Raw genomic sequence first — 17,603 nt, 5'->3', positions numbered from 1 at the left:
CCTCCATGTTATTTGCTGACAATTATCTTTTACCTAAGTTACGAAAGAAAGGCTTTTCATAACAAATCTTTTTTTCTCAAGCATTTTTGCTAATGTAGGCTTCCTGCTGACATCTGCAACTGTGAGTACTCTATGATAATGTAAAAGAAACAGAAAATAGAGTTAATAAGAGCTGCATCTTAGTATGACTGAAGTATTCAGAGCAATCATAAACTATATTACCTGGAGAAAATGAAAGGGCTTGCAGCCACATCAGCACAGAGGGAACATAATACACCAAGTGTCCTGGTGTAGTTGCTACACACGTTTCCTTAGTCATAGATCAACCACATCAATGTTTTTATTTTGTCCTTTAACTTGGTAGCCCAGGTGCCCTATGGTATTTCTTATGCTTGCAATAAACCGTAAGAATGTAGAGGCTAATCAGTAAAATGCACCTTTGTGGTAAACTATGACTATGTTTCCCAGTTAAGGGTAAGGTAGAGGGGAAAAAAAGCTACTTCATTTTGCTCAAACATTGGCTATTTGTAAATTAATCTGTAGCTGGAGGAGGATCTATAGTTGTTTGGGTTTTGATTGTAGTTATGTGAGCTTAGAAAGAACAATTTATTTGAGTACCAGCTATCACCTTTGAATGTTATCCTCATGTAAACTCCTGCTATTCTCTTTATTGGGATGCTGCAGTAGGATGGAAACTGTGGGATTTTGGTGGTTTTGAGAGGTGCTGAGCTCTGCAACTTTCATTGGAATTACATGATCTCAGATCCTAGTGACCAGGACATGACAGGATCCCTGCACTGATCCATCAATGAATGCAGTTACAGCCTGCTGCACTTTGTCAAAATGGTCACAGAATCACAGTTAACCAGGATGGGAGAGACCTCTGGGATCGAGTCCAACCGTTGCCCAAAACGGGTCTATTTAAATGTTTGGGGTAACTTTAATTTTTTTTTTCTTCTGATGTCCTTTTTGTTAGACTCTGTAATATCTCATTTATATAGAGAAAAAGAAGAGAGGCACTATTTTATTTGTGAAACAGTTTTCCTTCATTTTAATATTTGCTACCTACCCCTCTATCTGGTACACCTGTCACAGAACATAGTTTTCTAGTTCAAGTGCTATTTTGTCATGCCTTTTCAACACATATTTAGGCTCTGATCTGCAAGACTTCTGATTTTGTGGAGATGACACCTTGCTTAGGAACCAGTAGTTTTTAATAATCAAGCCAAAATAGTAAAACTTTATTTAAAAAAAATTGTAACTTAAGTACTATACTTCATATTTTTTAATAAAAAAGTGTGTTGAGAGTATTCTTAGCAATTTTACTTGTGAATATTGGATTTGTTTGATGTTCTTTGGTCAAAATAGCTGTGTTTTTAATAACAGGTAGATAAATACTTATCAGTTTCAGATTAAGGTAATGAGGAAATTAAATTTCCCTCTGTAGACTTTGTTTTGTATTTAAAATAACTGCCTCCATAGCTTATATATATATTTTTTTTTTAACTTGCCCATTTAATTTCAGTAGAACACACAAGTGAATCTGCTGAGGGAAATCTGTGAGACTGGAAGAGCTGATACACCACCTCGGAGACTGGAAGGACCGAAGCTCAGCAGGGCTTTTTTCTTTCCCTGACTTTAATGGACAGATGCAGTGATGGGCTAGGAGGGGGCCATAAGTATCTCAAACTTCTTCCCCACAAGTGAGCTGAGACCTTCTCAAGCTTCTGCAGAGCAGGAGAGATCAGACAGGGTTACAGCCCATTGGAGCCAAACATGACGTCCCTGATCACTGAGCCAAGTCCGCCTTTGGGCAGCAGTGGCAGACCAAAACATCTTGATTTTTGCCTGGGAGGAGGCAGGAGATGCAGCTCCCCTGTCTCAAGCATCTCCTACCCAAACTGCTTTCACAGCCTTGGTGTGGTGGGCTGCAGACTGGGCTTCAGTGCTTTGTATTTTGTGATACGACAAACACGCCTCTATTCGCCACTCAAACTGCAGTGCCATTGGAGCTGTGCTACAGGACTGGCCGCTCTATGTTTTATACCCAGCACCTTTCCTTCTTCAGAGCCACCTCTTCTAACCAAGCCACTGACACATTTGTGGTTATTTTGCATCTACAATCTTCTGACTTCAACCTGATCGCTGTTTTGTTATCTTAATTTTACCTCATTGGCCATCTGGCTGACTTGAAAAGTGAAGGAGGCTAATGCTGTACTATCATGATTTAGGAGAAGAGCAGGGAATCCACTGGGATGTGTGTGTGTGGGGTTGTCTTTAAAATGATGCGATTTGCCGACCTTTCTGTTTACAGTCAGCAGATCAACATTTAGAAAATTCACCTTTAAACTACTTGTTTGCACTTCCTTCTTTATGAAATACTGGAAAATCCAAGGTGTTTTCTTCAGATTCCGAGTATTCCTTGTGTACTCGCCTTCAGTTATGAGGATTGCTAGCATGTAGTTTCAAGAAAGAAATCTTCAGTTGATTTTCACTGTGTTGAAAGAAAAAAAAATAATGAAGATCAGGTCTATTTGTAAACTTTATCCTTTTCAGCTAGGAAGTGAAGTAAGTTTTGACAGTGATACTGATATTATTTCTCCCCAGCACAGAAGTGTGTGTGGTAATTTATGCTTTATCACTTGTGATAGTCTCCTCACCGTTTTTTTTTTTTTTTTAATAGTTTTGAGGGCTTTATTTTTGCTCTAACATAATTAGCATTACACTGCACAGAGAACTCGTATTTATTCTTGATCTGTTTGCTTTTCCGTGCTTTCAGGTTTGATGTCTCAAATGTATTCATTTATGAATAGAATCAATCAGATAAATAACGGGCAACAACTTCTATCTGTTCAGTTCTGCCATGGCAGAGATGGTTTAAAAAAATCTATCTGAGAACTTACCTTTCTTACTGAGCTACCACAGCAAAATATAAAATGGCCTTGTGTTTGCCTTGTTTTAAAAAGCCGTGCATAGATTCAGCAGCTGATTCTATTTCAGATTCCAAAGTACAGATTGTTGCTTTTCATTTCTCTGATAAAAAGTAAAATAATATTGCAGAGCGCCTCAGTTTTTGAAATGGATAAACATTTCTCATAAAAATCCAGCAGCTCATTTTCAATTAATTGTAATAAATTAACCACGACAAAGCAATGGTAATTCTCAGGAAAATTTGATTTGAATTTGCTGAAAGCAGATGCGCGTTACTTACTGCAGACCACCACAATGACAGCTGCGTATGTCTCAGAAATCTGTCAAGGCAGTTATTTTATGTTATGGTTTTCAGACACCTACAGTATGTCCCTGAAATGTGCTTCTCTTGTGCTACTGCAATGGGTAGCAGTGCCACAACAGCCCACTCCTTCCTCGCCTGAGCTCTCTCCCCGCATCCCGGTCCTCCCCCCTAAACAAGCAAAAAGTGTTCTCAACAACAGAACCCACACTCGAAATAGGTTGCGTTTGGTGAACATAGAGATGACTGAATGGAAACCCAGGGTTTCCATCCGTTGGAGGGTGGAGATGAATGCAAAAACACTCAAATATATGGACATTTAGTACTAAACCCAATATTTTAAATTATGTTTTAGGACTTCGCCCAAAAAGGACTCTGCGCTTGGTGCTCTGGACGGCAGAAGAGCAAGGAGGAATAGGTGCCGAGCAATACTATCAGTTGCACAAGGTAAATGATGTCTTCAGATGATTTGCTTGACAGCACTTTTCTCCCTGGTCTTGTGACTTGCATATTGTTTTTGTCAAAATGTTCAGCTTAATTTCTATCTGAAAATGGTGATTCCAGTTCTGCCTGAAAGTATATTTTCTGGTTTTAATCATAAATTTAAACTTCATTTTACATTTAACAGAAAGTTGTGCAACCACACATATACATGTTCCGCTTGATCTAAGATATTCTGTCACAAAACTGTCCTGAAACAGATATTTCCTGATGATATCTGCCATAGCTTTCAAACATAGCTAACTTTCTGAGAATGAATGATGAATGGTCCGCATATGTTGGCAATATAAATAAATTTTGTTTGCCTTATATATTTCTGCTTCATTGCATTTTCCCATAATATTTTACTCTTTGCTGGTTACTAGTTTTATTGGATCTGGAACATTTTAAATGGTTGATTTCTGATGATGCAAGGAACACACAAACTCTGTGACTGGTTATCAGGATAAAAATATTGTGTATTGTCACATCTGTCTCTCCTGCCAACAACTGCCTTTTCAAAGTACATCATGACATAAAGGGCAGTTGCATAAAACTATATTTGAGATAAGTCTTTGGACTTTTCCCAGAAAAATTATGCTGTACCTGTATAACTAAGCTAAAGTAGTTATCATTTATTCTTTTCCCTAATTTAGTAGTATTACTCTTAGCAATGGTTAATATATCCCAGGCAGAGGCAAGATGAATGCAAATGTGTTTAGGAAGTCACGTGCTGTACAATAGTATGAAAGCAGACTTACAAGCAATTCCTAAGAGTATATTTTTAATGGTAAGCAACCTGTCAGAACAAATAAATGGACATTTCACTTTGAATCAAATTCATTGTGATGAACAAAACTAAATCAATTTGCATTTGCAATAGAGTTGTCAGAGAGCGCTTTACAGTGGTTATGGTTTTCTGGCTAATTGATGACCAGTCAATTATTTCTCACTAACTTGTTTAACATTACTAAGAAGTGTATTTAACTAACCGTATATAATGTAGTTCCTCCTTATATTTCCAAATAGGGGTAGCTTAACTCTCTTATTTGGAAGAGACACCTAAGAACTTGCTTTTTCAGCTTCGGGGAGGTGACAGATTGCATTTTAGTATGTATTAAGGACTCTGGATTTACCACTGGTACTCTGGTGTTCAGCAGGGTTAAACTAGAATGAAACATTCTGGAACACATAGCACAGGAAAGAGTTGCTTCTCATGTACAGAAGTGCATTTGGGAGGAGCTGGAGGGATGCTCTGTGCCTGGTGCACGCTGCTCATGAGAAATGTATCATCTCCTCTGTAGATTTCCATGTCAGAAAATAAGCTCCATCCTGTGGTAGTGTTGTCAGCAGCACATGAAATTGTCTCATGCACGTCTCATCTTTTGCCAAAATGTCTGCGTTTCACTCTTGTCTCTAGGATTTATATTCAGAGGTAATATCAAAAAGCAGGCTAGGTGTATTTGGTTACTCGGCTTTTAAAAAAATCGAAACAAAGATGTGTCTCAATTTTTGCTCTGCTGATGCAATTCCTTCTGGATGTTGTGCTCTGTGAAGAAAGCCCAGTCTAACTTAACAAGAATTTGTAATTTACATGGAGAATTTAACCAGAAATTACATCCCTCTGTTGTTTGTTGTTCTTGTTTCCCTCCTGCCATGCGATCTGGCATAATTATAAATTGATATGACTATGGGACATCACATTTTTCATAATAACAAAATAAAGCAGATTAATACTGTGCATTATAGTTAGCATGAAAAATAACTTAACCTTTTAACGATTTACTTGCGCAGATTTCTGGCAATTAGGATAGTATGGCACAAACATTGCTTGCTGATGGTAATGAGTACAAGTTAACTAAGAGTGGTATTTAAAGATGCCTTGTTAAATGAAAGATGGCCTCTATGACTCATCTACATAGCTGAGCTTATTATGACTTTAGTTCGTTACAAACAAGTAGAAATATGAATGCAGTAATTCAGCACAGACAGACGTGGATTTCCTTGACATTGTAAATTACCTCCTCATGTCAGTGGAAGTGTGGCAAGGGAGAAGAAATGCAGACAATATAGTACTGGACAAGTACAAATGCTCTTACTTTTGTAGCTTATTTATTATTTCTTTCAATTTAATTTCAGGGTTTTTTTCCTCATCCGTCATTGTAGGTTGCCACTGCTAGAAAGTGGATCAGTTACTGCAGAAACAACTGAGATAGCAGCAGCACAGTGGTTTTACTATGGTGCCAATAATTAACTCATATCCCTTCATAATAGCATTTTTTATATCACTTAAGTATTTCTGTAGCACCCTGTATTATAGTTTGTGATTATTAAAACTAGCAGTAGGGGTATATTGGCCTGTTCAGAGCTTTATGAGAATGTAAGAGCTTCCATATTGGGTTGACCAAAAGCTCAGTCTAGTGCTGTCTCCTGTTTCTGATAGCATCCAGTAAATAGATGCTTAGGAAAAGCATATTTGCCCAACTGCACTCAGAATAATCTCAGACACGTAGACTACTCATGCAACTCTGCTTTCATTTTATCAGATATGTTTCTGGAGAGCATCTTGTGGTCCTCATCCTTTGTTTCCTTTGTATGATTTTTCTACGACATTTCCAAGAGCTGAAAGCCAAGTATCATCCAGCAGTTCCAGTGCATCCATTAGTGCAGGGGTACCTGCCACCCACCAGTACATTGCAGAGCACCTGCTCAGTTTTGACCATGGGGTAGAAGCCTCCCAGGGGAATCACCAGCATCTTTGCTCCCAAAGGAGATACCTGCTGAAGTGCTCACTGCTTTTAACTGTTAGCCAATAATTAGATTTAATCTCAGACTGGAAAAAGGCCTAATTTTTCTTTACAGTAAAGACTCCTTATCTTGATGAAGGGTAATGAAATTACAGAATCTATGTGTAAATCAAGCTCCAGATCTTGGTGTTCGACACTACATCTGAAGTCTTTGCCCAGTGCTTAGTGTTGTGTGACCCGGTTGCTGAGTAGGGCTCTTATGTACAGACAATACAGTAAATAATTTCAAAAATGTGAAACATGGCAACTGCTGCTTCCCTTTCCAAGTTGAATGGAAGAAGCAGTAGGAACATGGTTTTGTAGTGCTGGAGGACCTCATGTTGCATCTATTCAGTACAGATTCTCCTACAACCTTTAACAATGGTACCTGAGTGCCCTCCAGTAAGGTTTTTAAGTTTATTGTTTATTTACTCTTCTGCTGTCTTCATGAGGGAAGAAAGAAGTGTATGTAATGAAGTGTCTGTCCCCCTTTTGTTGCTTCGGACTAGTTTCTGTGAAAGATCTGTGTACCGTGAAGACAAGGTTACAGTTATGTATTCAGCTGAATTAAGGGATTATGAATAGCTGATAATATTTATTTTGGAATAGAGGTATTGCATACAATCTCTAGGGAAAGCAAATACATTTTGTAATTAGAAGACTAAGAGATCCTAGGCCACATTCAAATTTACTTTAGTAACTGTGTTGTGATCATTGAAGGCATTAACGTGTTACGAATTTAATTCAAACTGCATTAGAGAAAGCATTCTTAAAATATTTCTGCATGCTTTTGTTCCTCTCTTAATGATGTTTACAGTACTTACCTAAATTTCTAGTGCAAATGCCATACACTGTTTTAACTTCTTAGGAAAGGTTTAACCTTTTGAAAAATACCGATCACCAGTGTTTACTATGGTTTCCTTTTTGTGTTTATTACGAAGAAGATACGATATTTTGCCCAAACTGGGTCTTCATCAGAACAGGACTTTGAAATGCTGGTATCTCATTGCTAATTTAGGTACTCTTTGTTGATGCTCACATGAGATTGCTGCTGTGATTTGCTAATGAGTTTCTTTCTATAAGAAGCAAGTATCAAAAAAATTTCATGTCACTTTCGGAAGAAATAATTCTTCCACAGAGAATATTCAGTCCTCAAAACCAGAGTTTTCAGAAAACTCATGTATTTCAACATCCTGTTTATTTCCCAAGGTACCAAGTACTCTGGTGAAACGTGAGACGTGGATTTGTGTGTGATTTGTACCAAACACATCAAGGACTTGAATGTGAGTTCTTTTATCCCGGTGAAATATGTTGACCATTCACCTGTGGACTGTTCTCAGAAAATATTCTCTGTAATCAAAAGTTTTGTAAAATTGCTCCTTGTTGTTTTGACCACTCCTGTCCTGTAGATCCCTTTCATTGAGAAATGAAAGAAATGCATAAAACGATAAATGTTCACTTACAAAATTGCAAAAAGAAAATAATTGCACTGTATTCTCCAGAATCACAGTTAACAACCAGAAGCACCCTTGATTGTATTAAGCACAGTAAAGCTAGCATCATTATACAATTATATTTTACACCAGTTCTAGTAGGATTTCATAATTCTTAATATTGAAGTGTCACAGTCCTAATGAAAGCTACAGAAGAAACCATATTTTGCTGAAACGAAAAACCAGGTTGATTCCTTAACCCTGCCTGAAGCAGCGAAGACCCAGAATCAGTCATGACAGAGTGTCTCCTGGCAGCCTCATCTTCATTCCATGCAGGCAGATTTCATACAAGTCTAGTGTTAGGAGAACTTTTGTTTGCATCTTTCCTCCCTTTCCCTCCTGTGAGTAGCAGAGCTGCCGTCTAAAACATATGAACTGGTGGAGACATCTGAGGATAACTGCTCTGCTTTCTTACTCCAGGCAGATGCACTCAGCCATGGGTCCCTGGTGCTTTGGGGTGTTCTGCTGTAAAAAAAGCTGGGCTCCTTCTATCCAAACTCCCCACAGCTGTGCAAAATACCAAAAACTGTTGCCCCTTATTGACTCACCGTGATGAACTATCTCCTCATTTACTTCTTTTCATTTTAACATTTCACCTCTTACCCAGACGAGAACCTAAAAGCGTTCTGCATAAAACCAGGAAATATTAACAATGTGTGTCCTGTGATAATTTCTAAGGTGTTGCCAATTTATTTTCATCTGTAGCTTGTTGAAAGTTACAAAAGTACTCATTTGCTTACTGAAAGAGTAAAAATCATCTTTGATTGGAAGATGTAAACCACAGTTTTTAATTTTGGCAGTGTTGTCTATTTTCGAATGAAAACCTAAAACCTTTCAAAAAGACAGCAGTGGGACAGTCATCCAGAGTCATAGACAGTGTTTTGATACACTTGTATTTGAGCAGTAAAAAAGCTTAATTTATGGAACATTTTACAGGAAGATCGCTTCTCTTTGATATGCCTCTTTGTCAAAGAAAAACCCTCCCAAGACAAGGCTGTGGGTAATCTGATGCGTACCTTACATAGCCTGCTGCTGTCTTCAGAGCTGTCTGCTTTCTCTTGTCTATCATCCCAGAGAATTTACAATACTGAACGGTCATCTCTGTGTGTGCTGGCAAGTGGCTGCAGAGGAAACAGTAGTGGTATTGTACAAGACAAGACATGCTATTAGTATGTTGTTACTGAGTGAAATGCTAATAAGTACATGACTAAATCCTGTTCCAGGGCTGTTGAAGTTCCTGGGACACTTATCATTGGCTTCTTGGAGGTCAGAACTCCGTAACTCTGATGTAGAGAGCAAGCCATAAAAATCTGTGGACTTTTTTACAGACTGCTTTCCCACAAAATGTGGCAGAAAAATATTTCGTCTTTTAACAAAAGCATAAGCCTTATTCATACCTTGTCATCTCTCAAAAATTGTGCTAATCTTCAGCTTTACAGCAGCTTTCTCCCATATAATGATGGGGTAATTTACAAAAATTTATATCTCATGGTGTTCCTGATTTTCCCTGTCTTCATTCAAAAAGAGTGTGAGTGGTATGATCACGCTTGTGGCTGGTGGTTATTCTGCCCGATGCTGGCACATCTCTGCTTCCTAACAGCTGTTCTGGTGTTTTTTCTCTAGTTTCCATTTATGCTGGTTTGCTTCATTAAATAATCTTGACCTGAAACAGCAACTCAAAATTACACTACACTGTGTTTATACATTATTAAATACTTAGAGGATATTATTTATTTTATTTTTTTCTTTTCCAGCTGTCACATGCACTTAGGTATTTCTGGTGTTTTCTCTTGTCTTTCCTGTAGTCTTAGTTGCCAGCCTAACAAAGCTGGGCGTTGATTTAAACACACTTCTAGTATTGCAAGTGGAATGACCGTCATTTCTCTGTAAGTTCTGCAACACGGTTGTCGCTATGCTATACTTGGATCCCAGCTGCTCTGAGTCAGGTACTGGAATGCAAGAACACAAGTGTCGGTGCTTCCTAAAGTTAGGTGTAAATCAATAACAGAAAACTGAAAGTGCACTGTCGGATTAACTGATGTCCCTTATTACTGGAACAAATTAACCATTAGTCAAGGACAGTGCTTTGCCATTACAGACTTTACTATTTTCCCTGTAAAGTGGCGATTTTTCTCACTGGAATGAAAAAGAAAACTGGTAAATTAGCAATTGTAATAACAAGACAAGTAATAACAAGTAATAACACTCTATTTAATAGCCCAGATTACTGAATGCTTTTAGGACAGCTGTTCCCTCCCTTATCCTTTCAGGTATATCACTGCTTTGGCTGGGTAAGAGGAATTGCCGTCAATGACTCGGTAAATTAGTCATGAGATGTTGGAGTCTAGTTTAACATTTGGTAAGAGTTAACAATTGGGATTTTAACTGAATAAGTAGCTACCTGTAGGGTATACCTGCTTGGGATTGCCAGTGTCTGTGCTGGATAGGACACGTTTCCTACCAATAGAAGTCCGTGTCATGCATATGATGGGGGTTTGTGTTCTTAATTGAAAAGATTTGACTGTAATTTTATGTTTACAAGTGTTTGCCTTAGAGATGAGAAGCACTTATATTTTTAGTTTTGCTTAACAGAGATAAAAATAATTTGTTTATAAAGAAAACAGAAATAAAAGGAGTTAAAATTAAAAAATTAAAAATAGGAGAAGTATTGGCAAGGATCATGATTATTTGCATGTTCAATGAAAATAGCAAGCTATAGAAAGCAAATTTTCCCATGCAGTATTTATTGTAAAGTATAATTTAAAAATTCAGCCAAAGAGCTAAACATGATAAGATAAAGAGAGGTGACCTCTTCTGTGACCGAGTCATAGGAAGATAAAGGAGGAAAATCTATTTTGATGTTCAGAGAATTAGGCAGCAGGTTACACCGACAAGGTTTAATTTTCTGGTGTGTGCTAAGAGAAGTGACACAGTATGAAGATGTAGCCAATGGGATTACTTTCTGAAAAAATTGCATACTGAATTTAAAATGCTTATTTAAAGTATACATTCGCTATGACGAAAAATGAAGGAAACAGCTGAGCCTACAGTTATTTTATAAAATCTTACTGGTTTGTTGTGCTGTTCCCTTGAATTAGTCAAGGAAGGAATGTACGGTCTCACCCCACTTTGCTAAGTGGCACCTGCACCATAAAGGGCAAAGGACAACGAAACATCTTCCCTATAGCATATTTCCCAGCGCGTATTTTTTTCTGTGTAAGTAGAAATGCCAATATATGTGTACAAAAGTGGGTACGGTGAAACCAGCCTAAATCCCTTTTCATTAAGATTGCAGCTTTCAAACTCAACAGTAAGTAGTTTTATAATTAATCCTATCTTCTAGTGGACAAAATAGGGAAAAAGCTTTCTCAAGGACACATGGTACTTCAAGTAGTTGTGACCTGTTTCTTTTTTGTCCCCTAATGAGTCTAGTTTCTCTCCCCAGGGCGTCCTGTTTTCATGCCACTCCAGCATGTTCTAAGAACTGAACAGCATTCTTACAGAGCAAGAATATGGTGTAATGTATTGTGGGTGGTTTGTTTTCTCAGTTTCATATTAAAAACACATGTGAACATTTACATGAGAAAACACAACTGAAGACTGCCGCAATGCTGCTATACTAGCAGTTTATGATGTTTTGGAACTTAGGAATTCTGGTCTTTGGAGTAGTAGGTGAGATTTCTTCTTAGTATCCATGCTGTTCCCTTGCTTGCTCTTCTCACGTCACTGCTCTGAACAGTCCCCTCCACTTGCCGTATTGCTCCTACTCATTGCAGCTTCTCTAAAAACGAACAGAAGTCCTGCTTCAAAGACTCAGCCAAGGAGGCTGTGTCTGAATGAGTTCTATCATGGTATTCATGCAGGGCTCAGCATAATGAAGTTAGCTTTCGTTGGCAATTCACCAGCACACTGAAATGTGCATTATCTTCCCTAAGTCTTGCTCCTTGGGCTTGTGATATAAAGATTTACATTTTGAGACAATCTTTCTGTTGTACCTGTGACTTTGGAGCATCAGTGGTCCCTTTTACCATGCAGAGTGCTTTTCTTGGCCTGCTTCTTTCCCACTATGTTCAGAGGGTCCGTGAATCACAATTTCACGTTGAGGCTCATGGAACATGTTGCCCAGAGAAGCTGTGAATGCCACCTCCCTGGCAGTGTTCAAGGCCAGGTTGGATGACGCTTTGAGCAACCTGGTCTAGTGGAAAGGTGTCCCTGCCCGTGGCAGGGGGTTGGAACTAGATGATCTTTAAGGTCCCTTCCAACCCAAACCATTTGATGATTCTATGATTCTGTGACCTGTAATACTTCATTTGATCATAGGCCTAGACACCACCTGTATCCTAATTCTTTACATTTAATCTTTTATAAACTGAAGATTTTCTTCATTGTATAAAAAGAGTGATTGCCAATTTGGTGGCAACGTTGGTTATTTCCACCTTGATTTCCAGTAGTTGAATTGGTGGATAGGTAGGTTGGTTATTTTAAGGTATTATAACATTTACAGTTACTTCATCATATACAAAGATTTTGTATTAAATATTTTAACTGCTGGATATATTTCTGAGTTAGAACTTGTTTCACTCAAGTTCTCACTAAGAGAAAAGTTTGGGGAAAGTAGAGTGTAAAACAGTTCTTGGCAAATTCTATAAAGAACTTCTCAAAACTTATGTGAATATCACATTCACTGCCACCTGTAGTTCATATTTGGTTTTATTTCCAGAAAAAAGTGAAAGAATTCTTTACTGAATTGTAGGCTTATGTAAGCTGTTAATGACATGAATCTGTTACTCACCGCTATCACATCGCTCTCGTAATGATTTTCTTGTAATAACCCATGACAGCCGTAAAATTCTGGAATGAGATCTGGGCATAGGAGTGAAACCTGCAGTAAGTTCTCTTGCATACAAGACAGTCTGAAGTATAGCTTTTTTTCTGCCTGACCTGTTTTATTTTGCAAAAAAAAGTTATGTGTCTTTCAAAAAGAGTGAGACCTTCCTTCACGTAAAGTCCCTAAGTACTTTATTCCAATTAAACCTTTGTGACTGAGCGTTCTGAGTGTATGGGAAGCAAATAAATGTCTCTGGATGCTAATTTTTGTTCTTTTAGCTAAGTAGAATCTTCCAAGTGCACACTAAAAGAAAATGTTGTTATGTTGTTTACACACAAAATCTTAAAATTTCATGTTTTCTGTAAGGACTTACTTTGGAAGCACAAACTTCCCTTAAAACAGACATTATTCCTTCAGGTCAGGAAGAACTTTGGCATTTCAGTCCTCCAATCGAAGTCAGAGTTGACTACATGGTATATTGAAAATAATGTGTTTCTGAAGAGGCAGCAGCTGTTTTTTTTAAATGGGATGTTCTTCACAGTCTAAGCAAGCTTTGAATGCATCTGATTTTAAAGTCAACCAGACTGTGTACCCTCCCCCCTGCAACAGGATTTCTGGGTTTCAGGTCTGAGAAGAAAGTGAGAGCTGCAAGTGAAAACTGAAATATGGTAGTAATGGCTTACCTTTCTAGGTGGCACTTCAGAAGTCTTAAAGCAAGTATTTGGGGACAGCAGGCCTGTCGTGTTGTGGCTCCCACAAAATACTGATGCCCCAGAACTGAACTTAAATTTTTTCAGTGTTTTCATACAGAAAGATTAAGTCCCTTAGTTTATGCTTATATACACATTATCACAGGAAGCATTTCTCTGCTTCTTAAACAAATTTATTATGGTGTGCTCATACTGACATCTGGAATCTGGTATATGGTGCTAGTTAAAATAGCAATCACAAAACAATATCTTCTTTCCTTACATGTTTAGGAAAATATCTCCAACTTCGATATTGTCATGGAGTCTGATGAGGGCACCTTCAAGCCATCTGGACTGGGTTTTACTGGCAGTGCTAAAGCTCGGGACATCGTGAAAGAGATCATGACTCTGCTGCAGCCCATCAATGTTACGAAAGTTTATGATGACGCAGATGGAACGGACATCGATTACTGGATGAGAGACGGGGTGCCCGGTGAGCATGCTTTACAGGTGACACCGCTCCTCCCGTGCAGTGGCACGTCGGATGGGTGGTCTGGTGTTTTGAAAATAGTAAGAAATACTTTCTCTCGAGGAGTAAAATTTACTGCAGGTAAAATGCGGAAATGTTAAAAGGTGACCAACAGAAATAGGACATAAAGTGCATCTGAGCTGCAGTTTAATAATGGTATAGATTATACATAGCATAACATGCCTAAAATCTTCTTTTCGGCTTTAAGGATTTATAATAATTAATCCCAGGCTGGTGGTTTATAAATAGTAAACTAAGGCAGAGGGGAATTCTCCAATGCTGAACAAATAATTTTTTTATTATTATTATTTCGAGTTTGAAATACAGGGCTTTTTCTCCCTGTATATTATGCTGAAGAAACAATGTTTTTGAGACTTGACATTTAAAAGGTTACGGTGTATTAAGGTGTGCTAAAGGGGTAAAATTCTGCAAAGTTTGAAGTGGTTTAGGGGTTTGTTTGGAGTATTGTATCCGGCTCCCAGTGAGGAGCAGCTTGTTGGCAAAGAGGCTTGCAAGCTGTGAGAGAGATCCACTGCCGGCAGCCTCCCTGTACAGGAGACCCCACACTAGTGTGGGGCCTTGCAAAGCACAAGAGTCCCAATTAGAGGCCAGCTTGGGTGAAGCCTTAGTGAATTTCCATGGTGGTTTCCACATCTGAATAACAGTAGTAGGAAAAAAGTTTCATAACACTGATATTTAAAAAATTATTATCAGTTTTAAAATTTTAAGGTTCTTTTTCTCCGGTGTTTTATGACTGAAGTAGACTGGCGCATTTCTCACGCTAGTTTTACTCGTAGCTACTATGTGCTTAGAATCTCTTAATATTTGATTAACTGCCTTGGTTTTTACCTGGTCTTATGGAAGATGCAGTGGGTCATGGAATGCTTCTTATTTATGGTCAGAACCCTTTGCTTCTCACTCTTCCACTTCTACTCCACTCCACCACTCTTCTCCAAAGCTTCCACTGCTTTGGAGGGTACAAAGATAGCATAAAGCTGACTGTCTCAATAAATGTATGGATGTATAATTTTCAAAGCAAAATATCTATGCTAGGCAAGAAGTATGGATGAGTGGATATTGTTAAACAGCTAGGGATTCATCTTCAGCTGGTGTGCTGCTTTCCAGGTGAGGTGCAAGGTGTTGAGTGCAGTGTCATGCAGCTGTGACATTGGTGTGTGCTTGGGTTCCCAGGCTCTGCGGGTGCATCTTATGTGAGTGTTAGGACCATGTGCTGAGTTGAGTTGAGAGGCTGTAGCCATTCATCGCTTTCACAGCCTGAAAGCACCCGTGCAAAGGTATCTGGTCCAGAATTTCAGACCAACATGTCTGTATTGTAGCTGGAATATTAGAACTCACCACTCAGCCTGTGTTTAGAAAATGCAAGTGTATCAGAATTATTTCCTAGGTGAGATGTTGGGGGCCTTACAAATGGTCCTCAGGGACTTCCATTGTGCTTCCCATCTGAGTGTGACAGATTATGGAAGAAGAGAGAAAAATATAACATTCAAATGCCCTGTTTCCAGTTGATGATGTGAGTGGTGCTTGTGATGGCAGTGTGTATTGAGCTCTTGTACACCACTTTTCATCAGCTGTGGTGCACCTGGAGCATAAACAGCTAGAGCTTGCCCTGATCCTCTTGATTAGTCACCTGGGCTACATGTGTAGAGTACACTTAGCAGGAGCAGGGCAGAAACTGGAGCCCTCTCCCATAGTCATCCATACTCCTCAGAAAGCATAAACTATCAAAAATATCATAAACTATAAGCTCAACTTTGGGAAAATATAAATACATCAGAACTGAGACCTCAGTTTTTAGATAAATCTGATTTGCTTTCCTATTAAAAATTTGGCACGTTAATTGATAGTGAGTTTTTTCGCTGTCTGAAGCTTTGATTCATTTAACTTCCCGTTAAGCAAATAACAAAGTGTTCTTGCAGCATAAAGGAACAGTGATTCTTTTTTTCTCCATTGAGCCCCGGTGGGAAGGAATTAGCTCCACTAAAAGAATTTCGGCTGCTTTAGATTGTATTTCATACTGTACCAGGGAGAAGTCTAAGACATCTTGTAATCTTCACGCCTTGTCTGCAGTATTCTTACTGCTCGAATGAGCCCTTATGGTATATAATAACATTGGAACAAATTGAACACTCTGTAACAGCTTTTATAATTTTGTCCAATTTAAACAAGCAGTCAAGTGTTGACACTTCATCAATTTTATTTAAATATTTTCTTGAAAATACACTTGGTGGCTTTGTTTCTGCAGCAGTGAGAGAAAATATCATGTACTTCTTGAACAATAAGAATGGTTTCTGACATAATTTCTCTAGAATTTTTCTCCTTTTCGGTGTTAAATAGAGTCTGAGATGTGCCTTTTTAGATGCAATTAAAATTCTGCTCCTCCTGCTCCTTTTGGTCTGAAAGATCCGCAGAGGGCAACAGGACCTGTTTTTTTCAGAGCTGTTCATAGCTGCTCCTGAGCCAGGCAAAGTGACTCTGGCTCCTTACTCCCTGCGATTTTCAGCCTGTTTATTTTTAATGGGCATGCAATGAAACGTTATTTGTAATATTACTTGAAAGTATTTGCAAGAAAACAGCGGTGACTATTCTGAGATTTTAGGATGAAAGAGGCCAGGGGAGTTCGGAGTGCTTTGCAGACCGTAGACTGATGCTTAACTAATACCTCTAAAGCACAGCAAGGTGATCTGCACCAAACACAGCAGTTTAATGCTTTGTCACTGCAGAGTATTAGAAATACTTCCGTCAGTGGCCTTTACATTGGATTATTTTGAGAACAGTTCAGCCCAGCAATGAGGAATGTCTGTAGCTGTGTTTTTCTAGTGATAGCCAGTTTTCAGCTACTGAAAATATTTGTATAGCATTTGTTTTGCTTTTTCCATTAAGCATAAATCAAATGAAATGGGGTTCTGTGGTGTTGTATGTTATGCTATGGTTTTACAGTTTGAAGTGACCGTTGGTCCTAAGACTGCTCCTTTATTAATTATGCAATTATCTTCCTCAGCTTGCTTTTTAAGGTTTCAATTACGTATTTGTTTTTAGTTAGGGATATGTCTAAACTGTGGCACATAAAGCTGTTCCTTTCCAATACTAAGTCCTAATCAAGTTTGGCTAGAATTTGCAAATATAGGTGGAGAGGCTGGTTGGTTGGGTTTATTTGTTTGGTTTCTTTGCATGTGTTTTCACAACAGGCTTCTTCAGTCTCTGAAAGGGTTAAAAAAAACTTTAAGCAAGCCCTGCTAGACCAGTGCTCAGGTATTTTTATTGAAAAAGCAAGGTATCTGATGATCACGAGGATGCTTCGAACATGATTTAAACCAGTTCCTAAGATAACAGCACTGGGACTGAGTCAGCCTTCCCTGCAAACCTTCAGAAACTGAGAAGGGGGAATAAAGTGATTATATTTGTATTATGGTATCCAGTGAACATTAGTTCAGCTTTAGTTGTTAGGGGAGAAGAAAAAGGGTGCTCTCCTATTTTTGCAGAGGGAAGGCTGTTGTGACACATTATTTCCAGGAGAGCTCGTTCAAGGATGCTCCTTTCTGCCTGGC

The 17,603-nt window shown here is 38.5% G+C and overlaps 1 protein-coding gene across 1 annotated transcript in view; it reads left to right on the top strand.

The window, feature by feature from the left end:
- CPQ (carboxypeptidase Q) overlaps positions 1-17,603 on the top strand; it is a 148,427-nt gene that overhangs the window by 102,257 nt on the left and 28,567 nt on the right. The window contains exons 5-6 of the mRNA XM_068396996.1: positions 3,588-3,679; positions 13,800-14,001. Of these exons, the coding sequence (XP_068253097.1) occupies positions 3,588-3,679; positions 13,800-14,001 (294 nt within the window). The remainder of the gene's footprint in view (positions 1-3,587; positions 3,680-13,799; positions 14,002-17,603) is intronic.

Source organism: Nyctibius grandis, chromosome 3 (assembly GCF_013368605.1).
Source record: "Nyctibius grandis isolate bNycGra1 chromosome 3, bNycGra1.pri, whole genome shotgun sequence".
Classification (NCBI taxonomy): Eukaryota; Metazoa; Chordata; class Aves; order Nyctibiiformes; family Nyctibiidae; genus Nyctibius; species Nyctibius grandis.
The sequence above is the reverse complement of the archived record's forward strand: the minus strand, read 5'-3'. Positions and strand labels throughout refer to the sequence as shown.